The sequence below is a fragment of the Corapipo altera genome, unplaced genomic scaffold, assembly GCF_003945725.1.
Source record: "Corapipo altera isolate COAL_440 unplaced genomic scaffold, ASM394572v1 77b, whole genome shotgun sequence".
In the NCBI taxonomy this organism is placed as follows: domain Eukaryota; kingdom Metazoa; phylum Chordata; class Aves; order Passeriformes; family Pipridae; genus Corapipo; species Corapipo altera.
This window is the reverse complement of record NW_020884933.1, coordinates 2,924,143-2,943,587: the sequence shown is the minus strand read 5'-3', so window position 1 is coordinate 2,943,587 and position 19,445 is coordinate 2,924,143. Positions and strand designations below refer to the sequence as shown.

The following is a 19,445-nucleotide window of genomic DNA, read 5'->3' as shown; positions in this document are numbered from 1 at the left end:
CTCTTTCTACTCTTTCCACTCTTCTTTCCACTCTTCTTTCCACTCTTTCCTGCCCTGCTGGCATCTTTTGCTCTCAGCTGAGGGAGCTGCTGCCCTTTCCACAGCTCTGCTCTGGACAGTGAGTGGTGACTCAGGTGATGCAGCCCCCCCAGGGAGGGGGATTGTCCCCATGGGGGGAATTGTCCTCCCTGCTGCTCCTTTGGGAGTCTGGGGGGTTCGTCAGGAGCAAAATGGAAAGTGGGGGGTGTGTGGCAAATGAGGTCCTGGCCAGGAGCATCTCAGGAGCTTTGGGTGGGAGGCACATCTGGCACCAGGGAGTGTCTGGGCAGGGAAGCAGCTGGAGCTGGGGGGAAATGGGCTTGTTCAGAGACCAGGCAGGAAAGGTCCCACTGTGCCCCCACTCCTAGAGCTGTGCCAGGCTCTTTGGGACACTGGGGGGGTCCAGAGCCAGTGCCCTGCTATCCCCAGGCTGAATGCAGAGGCTCATCCCAGTGCCCTGCCTGAGGGACTGGATATTTTTAGGCATTTCTTGACCATAAAATAGAATTATTATTATTATTACTTCTTAATCAGCAAGTCGTCCTTTTTATTTTATCCTTTGGGGACTGTTCACTGCTTTTGTGTTCAGTAGCTCTGAGTGACTTTCCATCAGCGCCAGGGGAGAGCACAGCCCTTCTCCTGCCACCCCAGCTTGGCACATCCCGTGATTTTGTGATCCAAGGGGTCCCTCCAGGGTTTGAGCACAAATAACCCCCCTAAAGCTGATTTTCTGCCGGCAGAACAACCCAGGGGTGGGAGAGCTGTGCCCACAGTGCTTATACCTGGGCCACCAGAGCCTGGAGACCACCCCTGGCTCTATTCACACCCCTGGCTCTATTCACACCCCCATCCTTCCACACAAACATATTTTTGAGGGGCTAGAAACCCTCAGTCCTCACAGGAACGGGGCTGTGATGGTGGCCTGGGTTTGTTTTGCAGCTGAGGATCCCTCTGCACGTGCTGCTGCCCCGGGGACACTCCGAGGGGCTGCCCCTGCCCAGCCCTCCAGGATGGTCATGCCCGGGCACCTCCTCCCCTGCGCAGGGATCATCTTTGCCCTCTGCCTCCAGCACCTCGGCAGCACCATCGAGGTCCCTCTGGATCGTAAGTTGTGCTTTCACCCCTCTCACATCTCCCCCTGAACTGGGGCAGGAGGTGGAGTGAAGGTTTGTTCAGCACGGGGGGAGTTTCCTGCTCCACAACCGGGTTCCCTTTGCTCCTGTTCCTTTGTTTGTCGCTGTTTTTTCTTTTTAAACCGCTCACTCTCCAGAAAGTCACCCTAAATCCTCTCTGGTGTAGCCAATCTGCCTCAAAAACTGAGCAGGGGGCTCAAAACCAGGAGCAGAGCACCTGAACCAAGCTGGGGGCTCAGGATGAGCCACAGAAAAGGGGGAATGTTCTGGACTGCTGGGGGGTCTCCAGCGCTGCAGGTGAGGGGGGTGGGCACCCCAAAGCCCACCCAGGCAGCCTGTGCTGTGTTTCATGGCAAACCCTCCTGCAGAGGAGCTGAGAGCCCCCAGGACCCCTCAGCAGCAGCTTCTCCCCCGTGGGCAGCGAGGGGGAAGCTCAGGACATGCCTGAGCTGTGGAATGGTTTGTGTGGAACAACCCACAGGGTCTGTGGGCACGAGAAACCCGGGGCTGCTCCCCAACTAACCTCTTGTCTTCTCTCCTCTCTGCTGGCACTTGGGGGATAACAGCAAGTATTCAGAGTGAATGTAAGTGTTCCCTGCCCTCTGTGTGTCCGTGTCCTCTGCATGAGGGATCTGCACAGAGCAGGGGGCTGCCGGGGGCACACCCTGGGTGTGGGGGCATTGCCCGTGGCCAGAACAGGAGCAGCCACTTCTCCTGCCCAGCTGGAGCAGCTTAGGAGGTGTTCCTGGGCTCTGGGCTGCCCCTGGAGCAGGAGCCAGGCTGCCCTCTCTTCTGTTGCTTCTGCAGGGGTTTGTTGTGGCTTTTGGTAGCCCTGAGGGCAGGGTGGGCTCCTCTGCCTGGCATCAGCTGGTGTGCCAAGCTCAGCCCCACCTCCTGACACATTTGGAGCATCACTGGCTCTGGGGGGGATGAGCAAACACCCTCAGTCCTTCACCCCTGGGCTGGGATCTTCAAGTTCAGGGCCAGAGCCAGATCCTACTGCAGCTCTGGGCTCGGGTGTCCCTTTTCACAGCCCTGCCCCTCTAGACACCAGTTTTGAGCCCCTCTGGGGCCAACCTGGGGGTTTTAGGGCCTCCTTCTTGCACAGGGAGCCCCTGTAAATGTCTCGGGGTCCCTGGAAGCTGCAGCCCCTCTCTGAGGAGCAGGATGGGCTTCAATGGGATTCACTCTGTGGGAGCAGGAAAATGTAACCGTGGAATTTCTGAAATCCAAGCCACCAAGTGAGAACCAGGAAGGGTTTTGGTACCTAAAGGGACCCTGAGCAGTGCCAAGGTCTGAGAGGGGAGAGCAGCCCACCCTACCCGTGCTTGTGGCAGTTTCCTGAGGGCTGTAAACCACAAATGGAGGGTGCAGCCTGGGGAAGAGGCTGGACAAGAGGCTGGCATCCCCTTGGGATGTGCTGCGGGGTGGCAGAGGGGTGGGCACAGCCCTGCTCAGGGTGTCCCCTCTGCTCTGCAGTGCCCCAGCCCCCCACCATCACCAAGCAGTCGGTGAAGGACTACATCGTGGACCCCAGGGACAACATCTTCATCGAGTGTGAGGCCAAAGGGAACCCCGTGCCCACGTAAGTGCCCCCCCAGAGCAGCTCCCCTCCAACCTGGCTGTGCCACGGCCACCACCAGCTCTCCCAGCCCAGGTGAGGACCTCCCCCAGGTACCACCCTGTGCTTGCAGCTTCTCCTGGACTCGGAATGGGAAGTTCTTCAACGTGGCCAAGGACCCCAAGGTGTCGATGCGGCGCCGCTCGGGGACCCTCGTCATCGACTTCCACAGCGGGGGCAGACCCGAGGACTACGAGGGGGAGTACCAGTGCTTCGCCAGGAACGACTATGGCACTGCCCTCTCCAGCAAGATCCACCTCCAGGTGTCCAGTGAGTCACCAGCCAGGAGGGCAGGGGGGAAGCTGTGCCGTGGAGGGGGCACAGAGAGCTGGTGTGGCCTCACCGGGAACACCGGGACAGTTCTGGCCAGGAGAGATGTGAAGCCATCAGACAGAGTCCAAAGGAGGGCAACAAAGGTGGGGAAGGGCCTTGAGGAGCAGCTGAGGGCACTTGGTGTGTCCAGCTCTCCCTCAGGGGAGAGCTCATGGCAGTTCCAACTTCCTCAGGAAGGGACCAGAGACAGAACCCAGGGAACGGCTGGAGCTGTGCCAGGGCAGGGTCAGGTTGGATCTCAGGAAAAGGTTCTTCCCCCAGAGGGTGGTTGGGCAGTGCCCAGGCTCCCCAGGGCAGTGGGCACAGCCCCAAGGCTGCCAGAGCTCCAGGAGGGTTTGGCTGATCCTCTGGGGCACAGGGGGGGACTCTTGGGGATGGGCCTGTGCAGGGCTGAGGGTTGGGCTGGATGGTCCTTGTGGGTCCCTTCCAACTTGGCGTATTCTGGGATTCTGGGATCTCAGCCTCCTCCAGCTCTCACCTGTCTCCAGGTGCATCCAGCACCAGGATGAAGGGGTGGGGGGTTATGGCTGTAACCAACAGGGAAACACTTGGCATGGATTCAAGAGCATGGATTTAAGGGTCTGGATTCAAGGGCATGGATTCAAGGGCATGGATATAAGGGTCTGGATTTAAGGGTATGGATTCAGGGGTGTGGATTCAGGGGTGTGGATTCAGGGGTGTGGATTTAAGGGCATGGATTCAGGGGTATGGATTCAAGGGTATGGATTTAGGGGATTTAAGGGCATGAAATTAAGGGTATGGATTTAAGGGCATGGACTTAGGGGTATGGACTCAAGGGCATGGATTCAAGGGCATGGACTCAAGGGCATGGATTTCAGGGAGTCATGCCCAGGCAAAAATGAAGTTTGCATCGAGGCCACCCCATGGAAAGCAGGCCAGGCCCAGCGGGAAGAGCTCATGGATTGTTCCACCCTCCCTCCCTCCCTCACGTGCCCTTGTTTCCCGTGGCAGAGTCTCCCCTGTGGCCCAAGGAGAAGGTGGATGTGATCGAGGTGGATGAAGGGGCCCCTCTGAGCCTGCAGTGCAACCCCCCCCCGGGGCTCCCCCCGCCCGTCATCTTCTGGATGAGCAGCTGTGAGTGGGGAACCCCCTTCCCACCCTGCACCCCCTCCCACCCCCTGCAGGGCTCCCAGCAACCCTCTTTAGGGTCCCTGCTGCTGCTTTAAGGCAGTTCCTGCTCGTTTAGGCTGGTTTCTGCTAGTTCAGCCCAGCTACTGCTAGTTTAGGGTTGTTATTGCTAGTTTAGGGCAGTTTCTGATAGTTTAGGGCAGTTTCTGATAGTTTAAGGTAGTCTCTGTTAGTTTGGGGTTGTTACAGCCAGTTCAAGGTAGTTTCTGCTAGTTTAAGGTCATTATTGCTAGTTTAGGGTTGTTCCTGCTAATTAGGGCTGTTACTGCTAGTTTAGAGCACTTTCTGCAAGTTTAGGGTCTTTACTGCTGGTTTAGGGTTATTATTGCTAGCTTAGGGCATTTTCTGCTAGTTTAGGGCAGTTGCTGCTAGTTTAGGGTTGTTTCTGCTAATTTAGGACATTTTCTGCTAGTTTAGGGTAGTTTCTGCTAGTTTAGGCTCTTTACTGCTGGTTTAAGATAGTTTCAGTTAGTTTAGGGCAGTTGCTGCTAGTTTAAGGTAGTTTCTGATAGTTTAGGTTTGTTCCTGCTGGTTTAGGGTTGTTTCTGCTAGTTTAGTGTTGCTCCTGCTAGTTTAGGGTCCTTACTGCCAGTTTAGGACATTTTCTGCTATTTTAGGACATTTTCTGCTATTTTAGGGCATTTTCTGCTAGTTTAGGGCAGTTTCTGCTAGTTTAGGGTCCTTACTGCTAGTTTAGGGTCCTTACTGCTAGTTTAGTGTTTTTTTCTGCTAGTTTAGGGTTGTTCCTACTAGTTTAGGGTCTTCATTGCTAGTTTAGGGTTTTTTCTGCTAGTTTAGGGTTGTTCCTACTAATTTAGGGTCTTCACTGCTAGTTTAGGGTTTTTTCTGCTAGTTTAGGGTTGTTCCTGCTAGTTTAGGGTCCTTGGTTCAGAGCTCAGAGACACCCCCCTGCCCTGGGGCCAGGCAGGAGCCCCCGGCCCTGTCTCAGTGCCCGCTGTGCCCACTGTGCCCGCAGCCATGGAGCCCATCCAGCAGGACAAGCGAGTGTCCCAGGGGCAGAACGGGGACCTTTACTTCTCCAACGTGATCCTGCAGGACGCCCTGACCGACTACAGCTGCAACGCCCGCTTCCACTTCACCCACACCATCCAGCAGAAGAACCCCTTCACCCTCAAGGTGAAAACCAGTAAGTGTCACAGGGCTGGGGCTTGGCCAGGGTTTTCCTTCCAGACACCTCAATCCTGTCCTTGGCACCTCCCAGGGAGAAGAGTGGCCTCCTTTGGTTATTTAGGACGGCACAGGAAGGGGTTTGGATGAGGGATGATAGTCCTTGGGGGGCTCCTCTGGCAGGGAGGGGGGGCTGGTTCCCCTCTAGCAGCTTCTTGGTGCAGGTATCCCTAAATCCACGTGTCTGGGATGAGCTGGGAAGGGTTCCAGCACAGGTGGGGTGTTGCCACCATCCACAGGGAAAGGTGAAATCCTGGGGGATCGTTCCCCCTTGGAGGAGCTGGAAGTGGAGCTGGAAGTGGCCTTGGTTTGCTCCAGGTTTGGCTCCAGGGGCTGGTGCTGCCCCAAGGGTGGGGAGCTGAGGGTGTGCCAGCCTTGCCCAGCTCAAGGTGTCCCTGCCCAGCTGCTGTTTGGCTCCTTCCCTCTGGGAATGTGCTGGCAGGGGGCACGGAGCCCTCGGGGGGTGACCCTGGGCGATCTCAGTGTCCCCACGTGAGGAGGTCTCGGTGTCCCCACGTGAGGAGCATCACTCTGGGGGACACCAGGGGCACACCCAGGGCTCTCTCCAGAGCAGGTCCAGCCTCCAGCAGCTTCTGCTCCACAAAGGAGGTTGTTTGAAGGAAAAGGAGTCCCTGATGTGCTGTGGGGCCGCTGGCAGAGGGGACTGAGCTGAGGCTGCTGAGTTTCTGTGGGTCCTGCAGAGCACGGGCTCTATTTTGGGGAGGTGCAGAGCACCAAAAAAATCAGCAATCAATATAAACCCATCCTCTCTCGGCTCCAGTCATCAACCAGGAGCCATCACCCCTTCCCAGTGAGGTCCAGCTGGGAGGCAGAGGGTGCTGGCTGTGTTTTGGGGGGGCAGAGCAGGCACGAGGAGCTCCTGGCTGCCAGTGGTGGGAGTTTAATTTGATCTCCCAGCAGCTCAAATCAGCAGGAATTGCTGTTAAAGGGACCTCAGACAGGGCCTGGGGGGGTTTTACACTTCCTTGTAGCAGTTTCTCCTCTGTGCAGAGCTTGAGTAGAGACCCAGCAATTCAAATCCTCCAGCAGGCTCTCTGCCAGCAGGGCAGCGTGAGCAGGTCCTTAATTCTGAATTTTATTTGCCCATTTACAGAGCTGGGCAGAGAACCCCAGCACTCACCTGGTGGGGAAGGACTGAGCCCTGGATTAGTGTGAGCTGGGGAAATCCTGGCAAACCAGGATCTGGGGTGGTTTGAGCCTCCAGAGGCTCCAGCCTGGACAGATCTGTGCAGGTCCAGGAGCGATGTGGGTGAAACCCTGGTGGGTTTGTGTGAACACAGCCACGAGCTCCCCCTCCTGCTGCACTCAGGGGCCACCACTTCACTCCCAGGGTGTGGAGAATTGGACCCTCTCTCCCAGTTTTCCTCAGGAAACATCTGCTGTGTGATCAGATGCAAATTCCACCCCGGGAGCCCCCCAGAGCTCTTTTTGTGATTTCGAGAACTCAGGCTCTGATTTCTCACCTGTCACTACAGAAAAAAGTGGTTTATATTTACATTGTTCAAAGGGGCTGAGCTTGAATTTATCTCAAGCTCTTTGATCATCTCAGCCTCCAGCCAGGAGCTCTGGCTCCTTAAAAAAGGGTTCACCAAACTGCTGGAAAATCATGGCATGGGATTGCCATGGGATGCAAGAAGAGGAGAATGGAAAGGCTGCAGGGAGGGATCCCTCTGTGCATTGTTTGGTGGTGGATCCAGGTCCAGGCAGCTCTTGGGCATCTTCTGGGCTCTCTTAACCCCCTTTTGGGTGCTGATGTGAGCTGGGAAGGGCAGATCCTGCAGCGGGCTCAGGTCAGGATGATGAATCCCCCCTCTCAGAGTGGTGATCATTCTTCATAGGTGAGGGCTCGTGCTGGGTGTCCATAAACAAGAGCAGCATCTTATTGAGGAGCTGGAACACAATGTGCTCTCATTACCTTGTCATTAAAAGGGATTTTACAGCAGGTTATGCTTTTAGAGCCTAATTATTATTATTATTATTATTTTGGGCACAGACCAACCCCTGGCTGTGCCCAGCCTCTGCTTTGTGCTGGGGAAAAAAGCAGCTGGAAGACAATTTTCTTTGTGGTTAAGAAACCGAGGGGAAAAAAAAATCATCTCCTTTTTTTTGTTTGTTTGTTTGGTTGGTTGGTTTTGGTTGGTTGGTTGGGGGTTTTTTTTGTTTGTTTTTTTTAAAGCGATTTTGTTTTTTTTAAAAGATAGGAAAACACAGAGTGCAAAACACTTCTAGGAAATGTTTGCCCTGTGATTTTCACACACAGTTTAGTTGCCTTCCCATCTGGCAGGAGGAAAAACAACCCCTTTGTGGCCGTGTTTGTCCAGGAGGGCAGCTGTGCTTCTGTCTCCCTGCCCCTGCCTGTGGGGAGGTTGTTCTGTCCCCTGTCCTGCCTGTCCCCCCCTCGCTTCGGGGAGGTTGTTCTGTCCCCTGTCCTGCCTCCTGCCCGTCCCCAACTTGCTCTGGGGAGGTTTTTCTGTCCCCTGTCCTGCCTCCTGCCCGTCCCCAACTCGCTTCGTGCCCCTGGAGTCGCTCACAGTGTTTTGTTTATTGCAGAGAAGCCCCATAACGAAACGTCTTTACGAAATCTCACTGACATGTACAGTGGTGAGTCAAGCCCGGCTTTTGGAGCCCCTGGTTTAACCTCCTGCCTAACCCGACTGACCCCGCACTAACCGGGCCCTCCCCAGCCCCTCGGGGGGTTGTGGCCTCAGCTTTGCCCAGAAAAAATTTAGGGATACAAAGCCAAAGCCCCCTGGAAGCTTTCACCCTTTCAAAGGAGTGAGGTTTTTAAGCTAATTAAGAGGATCTGCAGAGCCCCAGCTCGGGAGGTGTTGGGGTTAAGAGGATCTGCAGAGCCCGGGGTTGCTCCCTCTTGTGTCTCATCCTTGGCAAAAGGCTCATGATTTAAAGATCAGACCCCCTGTCCCCCTTCTGGGTGTCCTCAGAAAGAGCAGCCCCAGGAAGAGAATCTTGTGTATTTGCAGCTAAAACCAGGCAGTGACTGCGAGAGGAAAAACAAAAGGAAAAAAAAAAAGAGGAGTATTTGGTTTTCTTGGAATCTGGGAGCTTTGTTTGCGTGCTGGTGCTGAGAGGTTGGATGTGTGCTGGAGGCTTTCCCGAGGCTCCTGCCCTTTTTTTCTGGGCAGGGAATTCCCTCTGGGTCCTGCCTCTGCTGGGAGAAGCCCATCCCAAACTCATCAGTTTTGCCTCCCACACAAAACCAGGAAGGTCTCCCTGGGGCAGGGTCGCTGCCCTGAGGATGGATTGGAATTGTCACATGGATTGGAATTGTCATATGGATTGGAATTGTCACATGGATTGGAATTGTCAGGGATGTGATGGGATAATCTGGGAGATGGGGCTGGGTTGGGTGATGCTGAGAGCCCAGGCAGTGCCAGGGATGTGAACACCCCACCAAAGCCCCCCAGCTCGGGTGCTGCCATGGGGCAGGACTCCCTTTCTGCCCCTCCTGCTGCTTTTGGGGCCGGGGTCGGGTGGCAGCAGGGTGGGCACAACCCCAGGGATGCCCCACACTGGTCCCCACCGTGCCCTGGATTGTCCCCCCCACCCCAGAGCCACAGCTTCCCTTGGGCCTGGCACGACCCAGGGCACTTATTGTGCCACAGGGACTTTTGGGGACAAGGAGGGTTTTTGCCAGCCCAGAGCAGACAGAGCTGGAGTGTGAGAAGAGGGGACTGTGCCAGGCAAGTTCCCTCCCTGCCCAGGGAACAGGGATTTGGCATCAGGAGCAGGAGGTTCCTGAGAGTGCTGGGGAAGGAGCAAGGCTGGTGCTCTGAGGCAGAACCAGCCTTGGAAGTGCTGGTGGCAGCAAAGGGGCTGGGAATGGTCTGGAAATGCTTGGAGAAACGGCTGGGAAAAGGGATTGTCAGCAAAATCAGCTTCCAGGGGGGCTGCACAAACTGCATCATTCCTCAGGGAGAAAGGAATGAGAGGAGATGCTTCTCTCAGGGACAGAGAAATCCAGTGGACAGGGGTGATCCTGGGCTGAGAAATCCAGTGGACAGGGGTGATCCTGGGCTGAGAAATCCAGTGGGCAGGGGTGGTCCTGGGCTGAGAAATCCAGTGGACAGGGGTGATCCTGGGCTCAGAAATCCAGTGGGCAGGGGTGGTCCTGGGCTGAGAAATCCAGTGGGCAGGGGTGGTCCTGGGCTGAGAAATCCAGTGGACAGGGGTGGTCCTGGGCTGCCTGAGCTCCCACTGCTCGTTGCTGTTCAGGGCAAAGGGATGCCCAGAGAGTTAGTCAGGAAAATGAGATTTTATCTGCACAGCCTCCAAGATTTCTGTCCTATTCCTATTTTAGGATAAACTTCCTACTCTTTGCATTGTCAGGACTGTTTGCACTTAACACCCCCTGGAAAACTTCCTGGCCCCAGTGAATTCCAGTCGCTCCCTCACACCCCTGTGCAGACCTAAGTCCAACCCAGCACTTAATTAATTAACAGTTGATGAGCTGGTGGAATAATTGTTACCCTCAGCCCTTTTCCTTGCTGCTGACCCCGTGGTTCTCCCTGGAATGACCTCCCTGGCTCTGCTGGCCACTGGAACCAGCTGGGGCAAGCGAGGAGTCTTTGGGGTGGGCACAGGGACGTCAGGATCCCGAGGATTTGGGGGGTTTGGGGGTCTCAGGGCTCTCAGTGCCTCTGCCTTGGGGTGCTGGGACGGGCACAGCACTGGAGCCAGCTGGCAAAGGGATCTCCAGAGGTTGGGAGTCTCATTCCTGGGATATTTCTTATCTCAGGGACATGGGACGTGCTGGGTGGATGCGAGGTTGGGGGGACAGACATCCCAAACAGCCCCTGGGACGTCCCACCCAACCCTTCTCCCCACCCAGGGCAAGTGCAGGGATTTCCCTGCTGCCAGGCTGGATTGGAGGGGCAAACTGGCTGCAGTTATCCAGGAAAAAACAGGCTAAAAGGATTAACTGGATATTTTATTAGCAGAAGTTTCTCACTTTTTTTTTTTTTAAATGGAAACCAAGGCCTGTTTTCGTGGTTTTACTCTGTCCTTTTGGGCAAAGCTGTGGGGTGTTTGGAGCTGGCTGTGCAGCAGGAGAGCAGCTGGGACGTGTCAGGGTGTGCACAGCCCTGGACACGAGAGGGGATGGAGAAATTTTAGATGCCACCAGGTCAGGGCTGTGGGAGGGGGCAGTGGATGTTCCTGGAACCACCAGTTTGGAAGCAGAGTCTGGTTTGGAGCAGAAGGAAATAGCCAGGGGATTTATTTTTCCAGTTCTGATCCATCCAGAGGGATGAGTGAGACTTTGCTGGATGGCTGAGAGCTTCCAGCTGGAGCTTCCACACGTTCAGAGCTGGAGCAGAACTGGGAGAATTTCTGGCTGCTCCTTCTTAGAAACAGCAAAATCTTTCTTAGTGGTGCTGCGCTGAGGCAAAAAGTCTCTCAGTTGAGTAACGTTGTTGTTGTTAGGTTTGTTAAACAGGTGGGTAGGATACTAATTTATCTCCCTTATTTTTAATTGTCATCATTAATAAATGGCTCACAAAATTTGGCTTGCACTGCTGCTTTAGCTCTGCTAGTTCTGCCCTGGGCTCAGGCTGGAGTGGGAGTGAGTCCTGCAGCCTGTTGGCTGAAAAAAGCCCACAAAATAATACCCCACTGCCCTAATCAGATGGGAGAAGCTCATGGATGTGGCTGGAGAGGTGGGAGCCAGGATAAACTCCGGCTCCAAGCCCAGCCCCTGGCTCTGCTGTGCCCCCCCAGAGCCCGGGATGGGTTGGGATACCCGGGAATGAGACCCTCTCCAGAGGCAGGGATGCAAAGGGCAGCGTCTGCCTGCCCAGAGAACCAACCCCTGTGGATACAGCAAAGCTCTCCCTGCCCTGGTAATCCATTAATGGAATAACTGACTAACCCTCAGGGATCCCCCTGGAGCCGGGGCTCTGGGACAGTGGGATGTCCCACAGTGGGATGTGTGGCTCTGGCTGGTGAGGAGTCCTTTCCAAGGCAGGGATTAACTCCTGAGGTTGAGTTTCCCTTCCCTGGTGCCAGGCTGGGAACTCCAGCACAGCCCCTGTCCTCTCTCCCCCCTCCTTCTCCCCCTGGCACAGCTCTGGAGGCTTCCCAAAGAAATGTGGGCATCCCCCAAATCCTCCTGGCACTGGGCACACCCGGCTGCCTCCTGCTCACTAGGCCAAAGAAGATTTGGGGGTTCAGGAGAGGGTTTGGGCTGCACCCCAAGCTCCTGCTCCTGCTCCTGCCCCGGGGTGGGCTCTGCCCATGGATCCCCCCAGGATTTGTAGTGACCCTGTGCCAGCCCTGCCCATTCCACCCCCTTTCCTAATCTCATAACTTCCATCTCTGCTACTGCTGCTTTCAAACCCATCTCATCCTGTTTTGTCCTCACTGATCCAGATCTAGGTCAATAAATTCCACTTCTTAATGGAATTTATTCCATAAATAAATAATTTTCCCCCCTAGAAAGAGAGATCTTCACCGTGTGCATCTGTAGAGAGTTGCCTCGTGTCTTCCCCTGAGTTTCTCCTATTAAACTTCCCTGTCCAGTCCTGAAATGTGTCATTCTGGTGGCTGAGTTGTTCCTTTCCAAAGGGCACTGCCCTTGGTGAGGCTGGAGAAGCTCTTTGGTGCTGCTGGAGCCCCCAGGCAGCGCCGGGATGCTCCATGTTCCCGGGATCTCTGTGTCCAAGTGTCCCAGCTGCCTGAGCAAACCCTTCCTGTGACCACTTCGTCCTTCATCACGTGTTTGTCCATCAGTCTTTCCCAGTCTCATCCCATTTCAGCCCATTGTGCCAGAGGCAGGGATGGGCAGGAAAGGTGGGAGCTGCTGGTGCAGGGACCATTCCCGCGGCTCAGCTCCCTCTGCCCACCCTCTGCTGCTTCTCTACCCTCCTGCCCGCCCAGCATCCTCTCTCCACCCTTTCATTTCTTCATTTAAACCCCATTTGGAGCCCTCCTCTCCCCTCCAGGTGCATTTTTGGGGGAGTTCAGCCTCCCAGGTCGGTGGGGTGGGGGGGCTCGGCTCTCCCCTTGCATTTCTGGCCCCCGAGGAGACTTTTTTTTTAAAAGCCCCGTGTTTTGTTTCTTTTGTTTTTGTTTTCTCTTTCTCTCCCCTGCTGATTCCAGCCCGAGGGATCACGGAAACGACTCCCAGCTTCATGTATCCCTACGGGACCACCAGCAGCCAGATGGTGCTCCGGGGGGTGGATCTGCTGCTGGAGTGCATCGCGTCCGGAGTGTACGTACCCCCGGGGAGGGGGGGACACAGGGTCATTCCCAGTGGGGTAGACTGGGATCAGGGTGCTGAATCACCATGGAAACCCTTCTGTCTGGGAAAAAGGGGTCATTCCTCTCTTTTAACAAGGCTCTCATAACCTACTTGATGCACAAAAGCATGGAGGAAACGGAGAGCTGAGGTTTGCAGGTGTCTCCGGATCCTTGTCCAGGGATAATTCCCCACTGGTTTCTCCTTAGATCTGTGGATCTCCTGGGAGCTCCTCACCACACTGGGGGTGAGGACAGCTGTGGTTCTACCCCAGTGCCCTGCTGGTCTGCCCATGGCAGGGGGTTGGAGTGGGATGGTTTTTAAGGACCCTTCCAACCCAGAGCATTCCAGGGTTCTCTGATCCTGCACTCCCCAAGCACAGGCCATGAGGTGAAGCTGGTGGTGCTCAGGGTCCTGCTTTAGGGCTGCTGGTCTGAAGGAGGGTGGCCCAGCAGCTGGCTCAGCCCTTCTCCCTGGCTGTGAGACTTCCCAGTGCAGGATCATCAACCGCTTTCTTTGGAGCCGTTTCCTTGCCTGGCAAAACCATTGACCTGCTCCCCTCTCCTCAGCCCAGCACCGGACATCATGTGGTACAAGAAAGGAGGGGAGCTCCCCGTGGGCAAAACCAAGCTGGAGAACTTCAACAAGGCCCTTCGCATCTCCAACGTGTCCGAGGAGGACTCCGGGGAGTATTTCTGCCTGGCCTCCAACAAGATGGGCAGCATCCGCCACACGATCTCGGTGAGAGTGAAGGGTACGTCACCTTTACCTTCCCATCTCGGGGACCCCCACGCCAGGAGCTGGGAGGGCACGGGAGGGGTGCTCTGGCTGCTGGGAGGGGCACTGGGGGCTTCCTGGGGCTGGTTCTCTGCCGTTTCCAGCCAGTCTTGTGCCTTCGTAGAATCATGGAATGGTTTGGGTTGGAAGGGATGTTAAAGACTCTCCCATGGGCAGGGACACCTTCCTCTAGCCCAGGTTGCCCCAGCCTGGCCTGGGACACTTCCAGGGATGAAGCAGCCACAGCTTCTCTGGGCAACCTGTGCCAGGCCCTGCCCACCCTCCCAGGGAGCAATTTCTCCCTCAGATCCCATCTAAACCTTCCCTCAGTTTGAAGCCACTTTGTCCAAACTGCCCTAAAAGCAGCGTGAGATGAGCTCTCAGCTGAACTTCACTGACATGAAGTGTGGGCTGGTGTGACCAAAGAGGGGAGGGACCCTGAGCCCACCAGGGGAAACCCCTGGAGAGGAGGGAATTTTCCTTGTCCCACATCTCCAGGGAGCAGCAGAGGGGGAGCTGGCAGGAGGGGGAGCTGCTGCCCGTGTAACTGGTGCCCTGGGGTGTAACTAACTGGGGCCCTGGGGTGTAACTGGGGCCCTGGGGTGTAACTGGGTCCCTGGGGTGTTTTCCAGCTGCCCCATACTGGCTGGATGAACCCGAAAACCTCATCCTGGCCCCCGGGGAGGATGGGAGGCTGGTGTGCCGAGCCAACGGGAACCCCAAACCCTCCATCCAGTGGCTGGTGAACGGGGAGCCCATCGAAGGTGAGTGAGGGGGGGGCTGTGCCAGCCCCACCACAAACCCAGCCCGGGGGCCCGTGGCTGAGCCAGAGCTGCTGCTGGGGTGCCAGGCACTTCAGGGGATCCAACCCCACACACTGACCCTACTGCTGGTTTAGGGTTGGTACTGCTAGTTTAGGGCAGTTTCTGCTGGTTTAAGGTCTTTACTGCTAGTTTAGGGCAGTTTCTGTCAGTTTAGGGTCTTCACTGCTAGTTTAGGGTTGTTTCTGCTAATTAGGGCCATTGCTACTAGTTTAGACTAGTTTCTGCTAGTTTAGAGTCTTTACTGCTGGTTTAGGGCAGTTTCTGTTAGTTTAAGGTCTTTACTGCTAGTTTAGGGTAGTTTCTGCTAATTAGGGCCGTTGCTACTAGTTTAGACTAGTTTCTGCTAGTTTAGAGTCTTTACTGCTGGTTTAGGGCAGTTTCTGTTCATTTAAGGTCTTTACTGCTAGTTTAGGGTTGTTCCTGCTAGTTTAGGGTTGTTTCTGCTAATTAGGGCCACTGCTACTAGTTTAGGGTGGTCTTTGCTGATTTACTAACCCTCACTGCTGGTTCAGGGCAGTGCCTGAGGTGAGTCCAAGCCGAACCACGGGCTCACCCTTGGGACCGGGGAGGTCACGAACCACCACCTGCCTTTCCCCGGGCCGGGCTGGGAGGATGTTTAGCGCTGTTGCTCGGTGAGTTCTTGACTTAAACCAGACTTTTTAAAAAGAGTGCTCTGTTGTGTTGAAGCCTCTGCCCACAACCCGAGCCGGGAGGTGGCCGGGGACACCATCGTGTTCCGGGACACGCAGATCGGCAGCAGCGCCGTGTACCAGTGCAACGCCTCCAACGAGCACGGCTACCTGCTGGCCAACGCCTTCGTCAGCGTGCTGGGTGAGCACAACCCCCTGCACTCACTTGTCACACAGCCCAAGCCTGCTCTGGCTTGGGAGGGACCTTAAAGACCACCCAGTTCCACCCTGCTGTCGCCGCCCGCTAGCCCCGGTGGCTCCACGTTTATCCAGCCTGGCCTTGGATGCTCCCAGGGATGGGGCAGCCACTGATTCTCTGGGTAACCTGTGCCAGGGCCTCCCCACCCTCACAGGGAACAATTTTTTCCTAATATCCAATGTTTATCCAATCTCTCCTCATCTATTTAAAACCATTCCCCCTATCACCACCTGCCCATGTAAAAGGTATTCTCCCTCATTTTTAACAACCCCCCTTTTCCCTGCAGAAGTTCTCCATTTGCTTTCCTCTCTGTCGTTAGCTGCTCCACAGAGGTTCCTGACCTCTGCAGCTGGGCTTTGGAGTAGAAATCCATTGCCCTGAACCTGCCAAGTCCCAGGACACGAGCTGAGTCCTGCAGCCAGGCTGGAAGGGAGGGGGAGAGGAGAGGAGAGGGACTGGAGAAGCTCCAGTGGGAAAAGCGAACAAAAGAAACAGGAGGGTGGATGGAAAGGCTGGAAAGGAGCAGCAGGACCTGGTTTCTTGTCCCTCTCCATGTCCATGCTCTGTGCTGTTTGCAGATGTGCCCCCCCGGATCCTGGCCCCCCGCAACCAGCTCATCAGGGTCATCCAGAACAACCACACCCGGCTCGACTGCCCCTTCTTCGGCTCCCCCATCCCCACCCTGCGATGGTAAGAGCTGCAGCACAGCCCCTGCCAGGCCGAGGGCTGGGGACAGGAGGGGGTTTTCCTGCTCTGTCTTCCCTTACAACAGCCCTTTGTGGTGTTGTGAGGTTTAAGAACGGCCAGGGGAACACGCTGGACGGAGGGAACTACAAGGCCCACGAGAACGGGAGCTTGGAGATGTTCATGGCTCGGAAGGAGGACCAGGGCATCTACACCTGCGTGGCCACCAACATCCTGGGCAAGGCAGAGGCCCAGGTTCGCCTGGAGGTCAAAGGTAGGGACGTGAAGGGCTCTTGGATGTTCTGGGACTTGCAGCAGAAATAACGATTTCGGGTCAGGGAGGTTGGTGGTGGTGCACCCAAGTCTGTCAGCAGGACAGGCACTGTGTGACTGAAAGCTGGAATCTGGAAAATGGTACAAATTCCTTTTTAGTGCTGGAAGAAAACAAGGCTGGGGATGTACTGGAGCTGCAGAAGGGCTTGGTGTGGGTTTTGGGCTGGGAGATGCCATCAGCAGTGCAAACAGCAAAGCAAAGTGTTCCTCAGGGTTAACCGAGGACAGGAAAACATTTTCTGGATTGTTTCTGCCAGGGCTTTCCCTGTTCAGCAAATGTGACTGCTGACTCAGAAAACTGGGGGTTTTTTAGAGGTTCAGCATGAATTAATGGCTTGGTGAATTAATGTAGTCATATCCTAGGCCATTTGTCCACCGAGCTGGACAAACATGTGTGTGTCCCTTCCAAGCACCACCAAACCTCCACCGAGCTCCTGAGCCAAGAGCCAGGGGTTTGGTGCCTGACACTTCCTTTCTGCCCCCGTGCAGACCCCACCAGGATTGTGAGAGGGCCCGAGGACCAGGTGGTGAAGAGGGGCTCCATGCCTCGCCTGCACTGCCGCATCAAGCACGACCCCACGCTGAGGCTCACGGTCACCTGGCTCAAGGATGATGCCCCCCTGTACCTGGGAAGCAGGTCTGTGTTTCCAGAAGTTTCACGGATCTTCCCACCCTGGATTGCTGGGAACATTTTTACAGAACATTTCAGGATAATGTGGATAAATACCGAGTTCCCATCTAGGCAGTGTTTGACGTTCTTGATACTTTTAATTTGCCAGCTCCTTCCAACAGCCACTGCTCAGCAATTGCAGCTGATTTATCAGTAAATCAGGACCTTGCTGTGGGTTTTATTTACAGATATTTTAGGACATCTTGATAAAAGGGGTGAGTTAATAACAACCCGCCTCAAAATTAACGTTTATCTGCCGTGCCTGGGGCAGCTTTAATTTCCTTCCCATGGCTCACTCCCTCCTTGGGAAGGGAGATCTCATCCCGGGCCACCAGCCTGAGCTTGGCTGTTGTCCTGAAGGTGTGATTATTCCCCAGACACACTCCAGGGCACATCTGCTGATTCCTTAGGAAATGAGGTTTCCCAGAATAGCTCAACACATCCTCAGCTGATCAAACCCTCGGAGCAGAACCATCCTCCTGCTCTGGTCGGGCTCTGAGCTGTGTCCTGGCAGAGAACGCTCAGCCCTCGGTGCTGCTGCCTGGAACAGTCGTGTGGTTCTTGCTTTTCTTGAAGGATGAAGAAAGAAGACGATGGTCTGACGATATTTGGCGTGGCTGAGAGGGACCAGGGGGATTACACCTGCGTGGCCAGCACGGAGCTGGACAAGGACTCGGCCAAGGCCTATCTCACCGTGCTCGGTAAAGCTGCCCCGTTTTTAACAGGACAGACCCCCTTCAAGGTCACGCTGAGAGGTCTCTGCTCGTCAGGGTGTCCCCTGGGTGCTCAGGGAGGTGCTGGCAGGGCAGCAGTTCCCTCACAGGACTTGGCAAGGACACTCTGCCTTGTCCCGGGCGCCGGCGCTGAACTGGAGCCCAAAATAAACCCCTTGTGTTTGAGAGCGAAAAAATAGGAGAGTGGTTATTACACACGGCCAAAAATATCCCAGTGTGGATGTTGGAGCTCTGTGGGAACAGTCCTAAATTTGGAAGTGAATTTGAGGGGGTGTTGGGGTGCTGAGCAATGGGGAGTTGGGGGTGACCCAGCTGGGGGGGATCCTGGCCCTGTGTGTCCCCTTGGCAGCACAGGCAGTGACAGAGCTGAGCCCACTCCCCACCTGTGCTCGCTGTGAACCCACTTGGAAAACACAGATTCATCATCCCCTGCTCTGGGCCACCTCAGATTCCCGGGAATGCCACGACCTGCCAATGCCCTCCAAGAGCTGGAGTGCACCAGGAACCCCAGATCCCTGATAATTCCACTGGGCTTGATTTCTACCCCTTCCCGTCCCCCTAATAGCTCATTAACCCCACACCAGGCTGATGTTTCCCCTTTCCCATGCATTACAAACACGAACAGAGCTGTGAGGGCACAGCTGGAGGTGTCTGGGGGAAGGATGTCCCTGCTCTGCTCCCCACACAGGATCGATTCCTTCCCAAACCCGTAACTGTGTGTGTGATTTTACATTTGCCAGGTGCTCCTTTGGCCACCCAAGCTTAATGACTAAACTAACCCGGTTAACAAGCACTGTCTTACCTTGCAGCCGTCCCTGCTAACCGTGTGAGAGAGTTACCCAAAGGTAATCAGCACTAATTTGTTGCCTTTGTTTTGTTTTCTGAGTTGATTTTGGTTTGCCTCGCCAGTAACACCAGCAGGAAAGTGTCAGAGCTGAAAAATCTGGAAGCTGGTGCTTCCAAGTCCTCTCCAAGTTGTCCTTCAAAAGCCAGCCAGATGGCAGTGGGTAGGAAGGTCCTTTGCCATGACATTTTGTGCCCCAAAGTGCCTTTGGGACGCTCTCCTGAAAAAAAATCACTTTACCTGTGCTTGAAAACGCTGAGCCCTGACGGGAGAAAAAATTCACCTTGAATTTTTGAGCCCTTGACCTTTCCCTGGACAGAATTTATTCCTATTATTGCACGAGCAGGTTCTTGTGAAGGGATAAATAAACCAGAGTTGTGTTCAGGGAATTTCCAATGAGTTTATGTTTTTGTTGAGGTTTTGTTTCCCTTCCACCCTATTTGTTTGTTTGCATTCCTGTTCCGGACAGCTCTGTGTAAGGTCAAACAACCCCCTGCTCAGCCACTCCCTGGTGCTTCCACCGCCAGTGGTGCAGGGACAGGGAGGGTTTAAAGGCAAGGAATAATTAGCACCGGTCCTGAGAGCTGCAGGATGGGATCAGTGCCCTGGAGCACGTGTGCCCCCCACGGGTCTGGGTGAAAAGCAATGGGAAAACTGGGAATCCCAGCTCCCGGGACAATCCCAGCCCTCATTTGTGTCATTCCTGGGCTGACAGCACGGCCTGACCAGCCCCGTGACCTGGAGCTGACGGACCTGGCGGAGCGGAGCGTGCGGCTCACCTGGATCCCCGGGGACGACAACAACAGCCCCATCACAGGTCTGGCTGGTCCCACTGCCCCCTGTGAGCCCAGCCCTTCACCCAGCCCTTCACCCAGCCCTTCACCAACCCTTCACCCAGCCCTTCACCAACCCTTCACCCAACCCTTCACAGAACCCTTCACCCAGCCCTTCA

General features: G+C 55.3%; 1 protein-coding gene across 30 annotated transcripts in view; it reads left to right on the top strand.

Annotated features, from left to right (window-relative positions):
• The window catches only part of NFASC (neurofascin), an 84,774-nt gene that overhangs the window by 27,508 nt on the left and 37,821 nt on the right, over nucleotides 1-19,445 (top strand). For 16 of the 30 annotated variants that reach the window (XR_003530356.1, XM_027659712.1, XM_027659716.1 and 13 more), the window contains exons 2-18: nucleotides 979-1,143; nucleotides 1,739-1,756; nucleotides 2,652-2,757; nucleotides 2,867-3,063; nucleotides 4,099-4,221; nucleotides 5,252-5,422; nucleotides 8,035-8,085; nucleotides 12,601-12,712; nucleotides 13,309-13,493; nucleotides 14,149-14,280; nucleotides 15,028-15,171; nucleotides 15,807-15,918; nucleotides 16,020-16,186; nucleotides 16,735-16,882; nucleotides 17,492-17,616; nucleotides 18,459-18,494; nucleotides 19,209-19,310. Coding sequence is in view for 29 of the 30 variants with exons in the window: in XM_027659712.1 (XP_027515513.1) it covers nucleotides 1,050-1,143; nucleotides 1,739-1,756; nucleotides 2,652-2,757; nucleotides 2,867-3,063; nucleotides 4,099-4,221; nucleotides 5,252-5,422; nucleotides 8,035-8,085; nucleotides 12,601-12,712; nucleotides 13,309-13,493; nucleotides 14,149-14,280; nucleotides 15,028-15,171; nucleotides 15,807-15,918; nucleotides 16,020-16,186; nucleotides 16,735-16,882; nucleotides 17,492-17,616; nucleotides 18,459-18,494; nucleotides 19,209-19,310 (2,023 nt within the window). In the remaining variant the exon portion in view is untranslated. The remainder of the gene's footprint in view (nucleotides 1-978; nucleotides 1,144-1,738; nucleotides 1,757-2,651; nucleotides 2,758-2,866; nucleotides 3,064-4,098; nucleotides 4,222-5,251; nucleotides 5,423-8,034; nucleotides 8,086-12,600; nucleotides 12,713-13,308; nucleotides 13,494-14,148; nucleotides 14,281-15,027; nucleotides 15,172-15,806; nucleotides 15,919-16,019; nucleotides 16,187-16,734; nucleotides 16,883-17,491; nucleotides 17,617-18,458; nucleotides 18,495-19,208; nucleotides 19,311-19,445) is intronic. The other 14 variants (XM_027659726.1, XM_027659725.1, XM_027659723.1 and 11 more) reach the window with 5 other exon arrangements.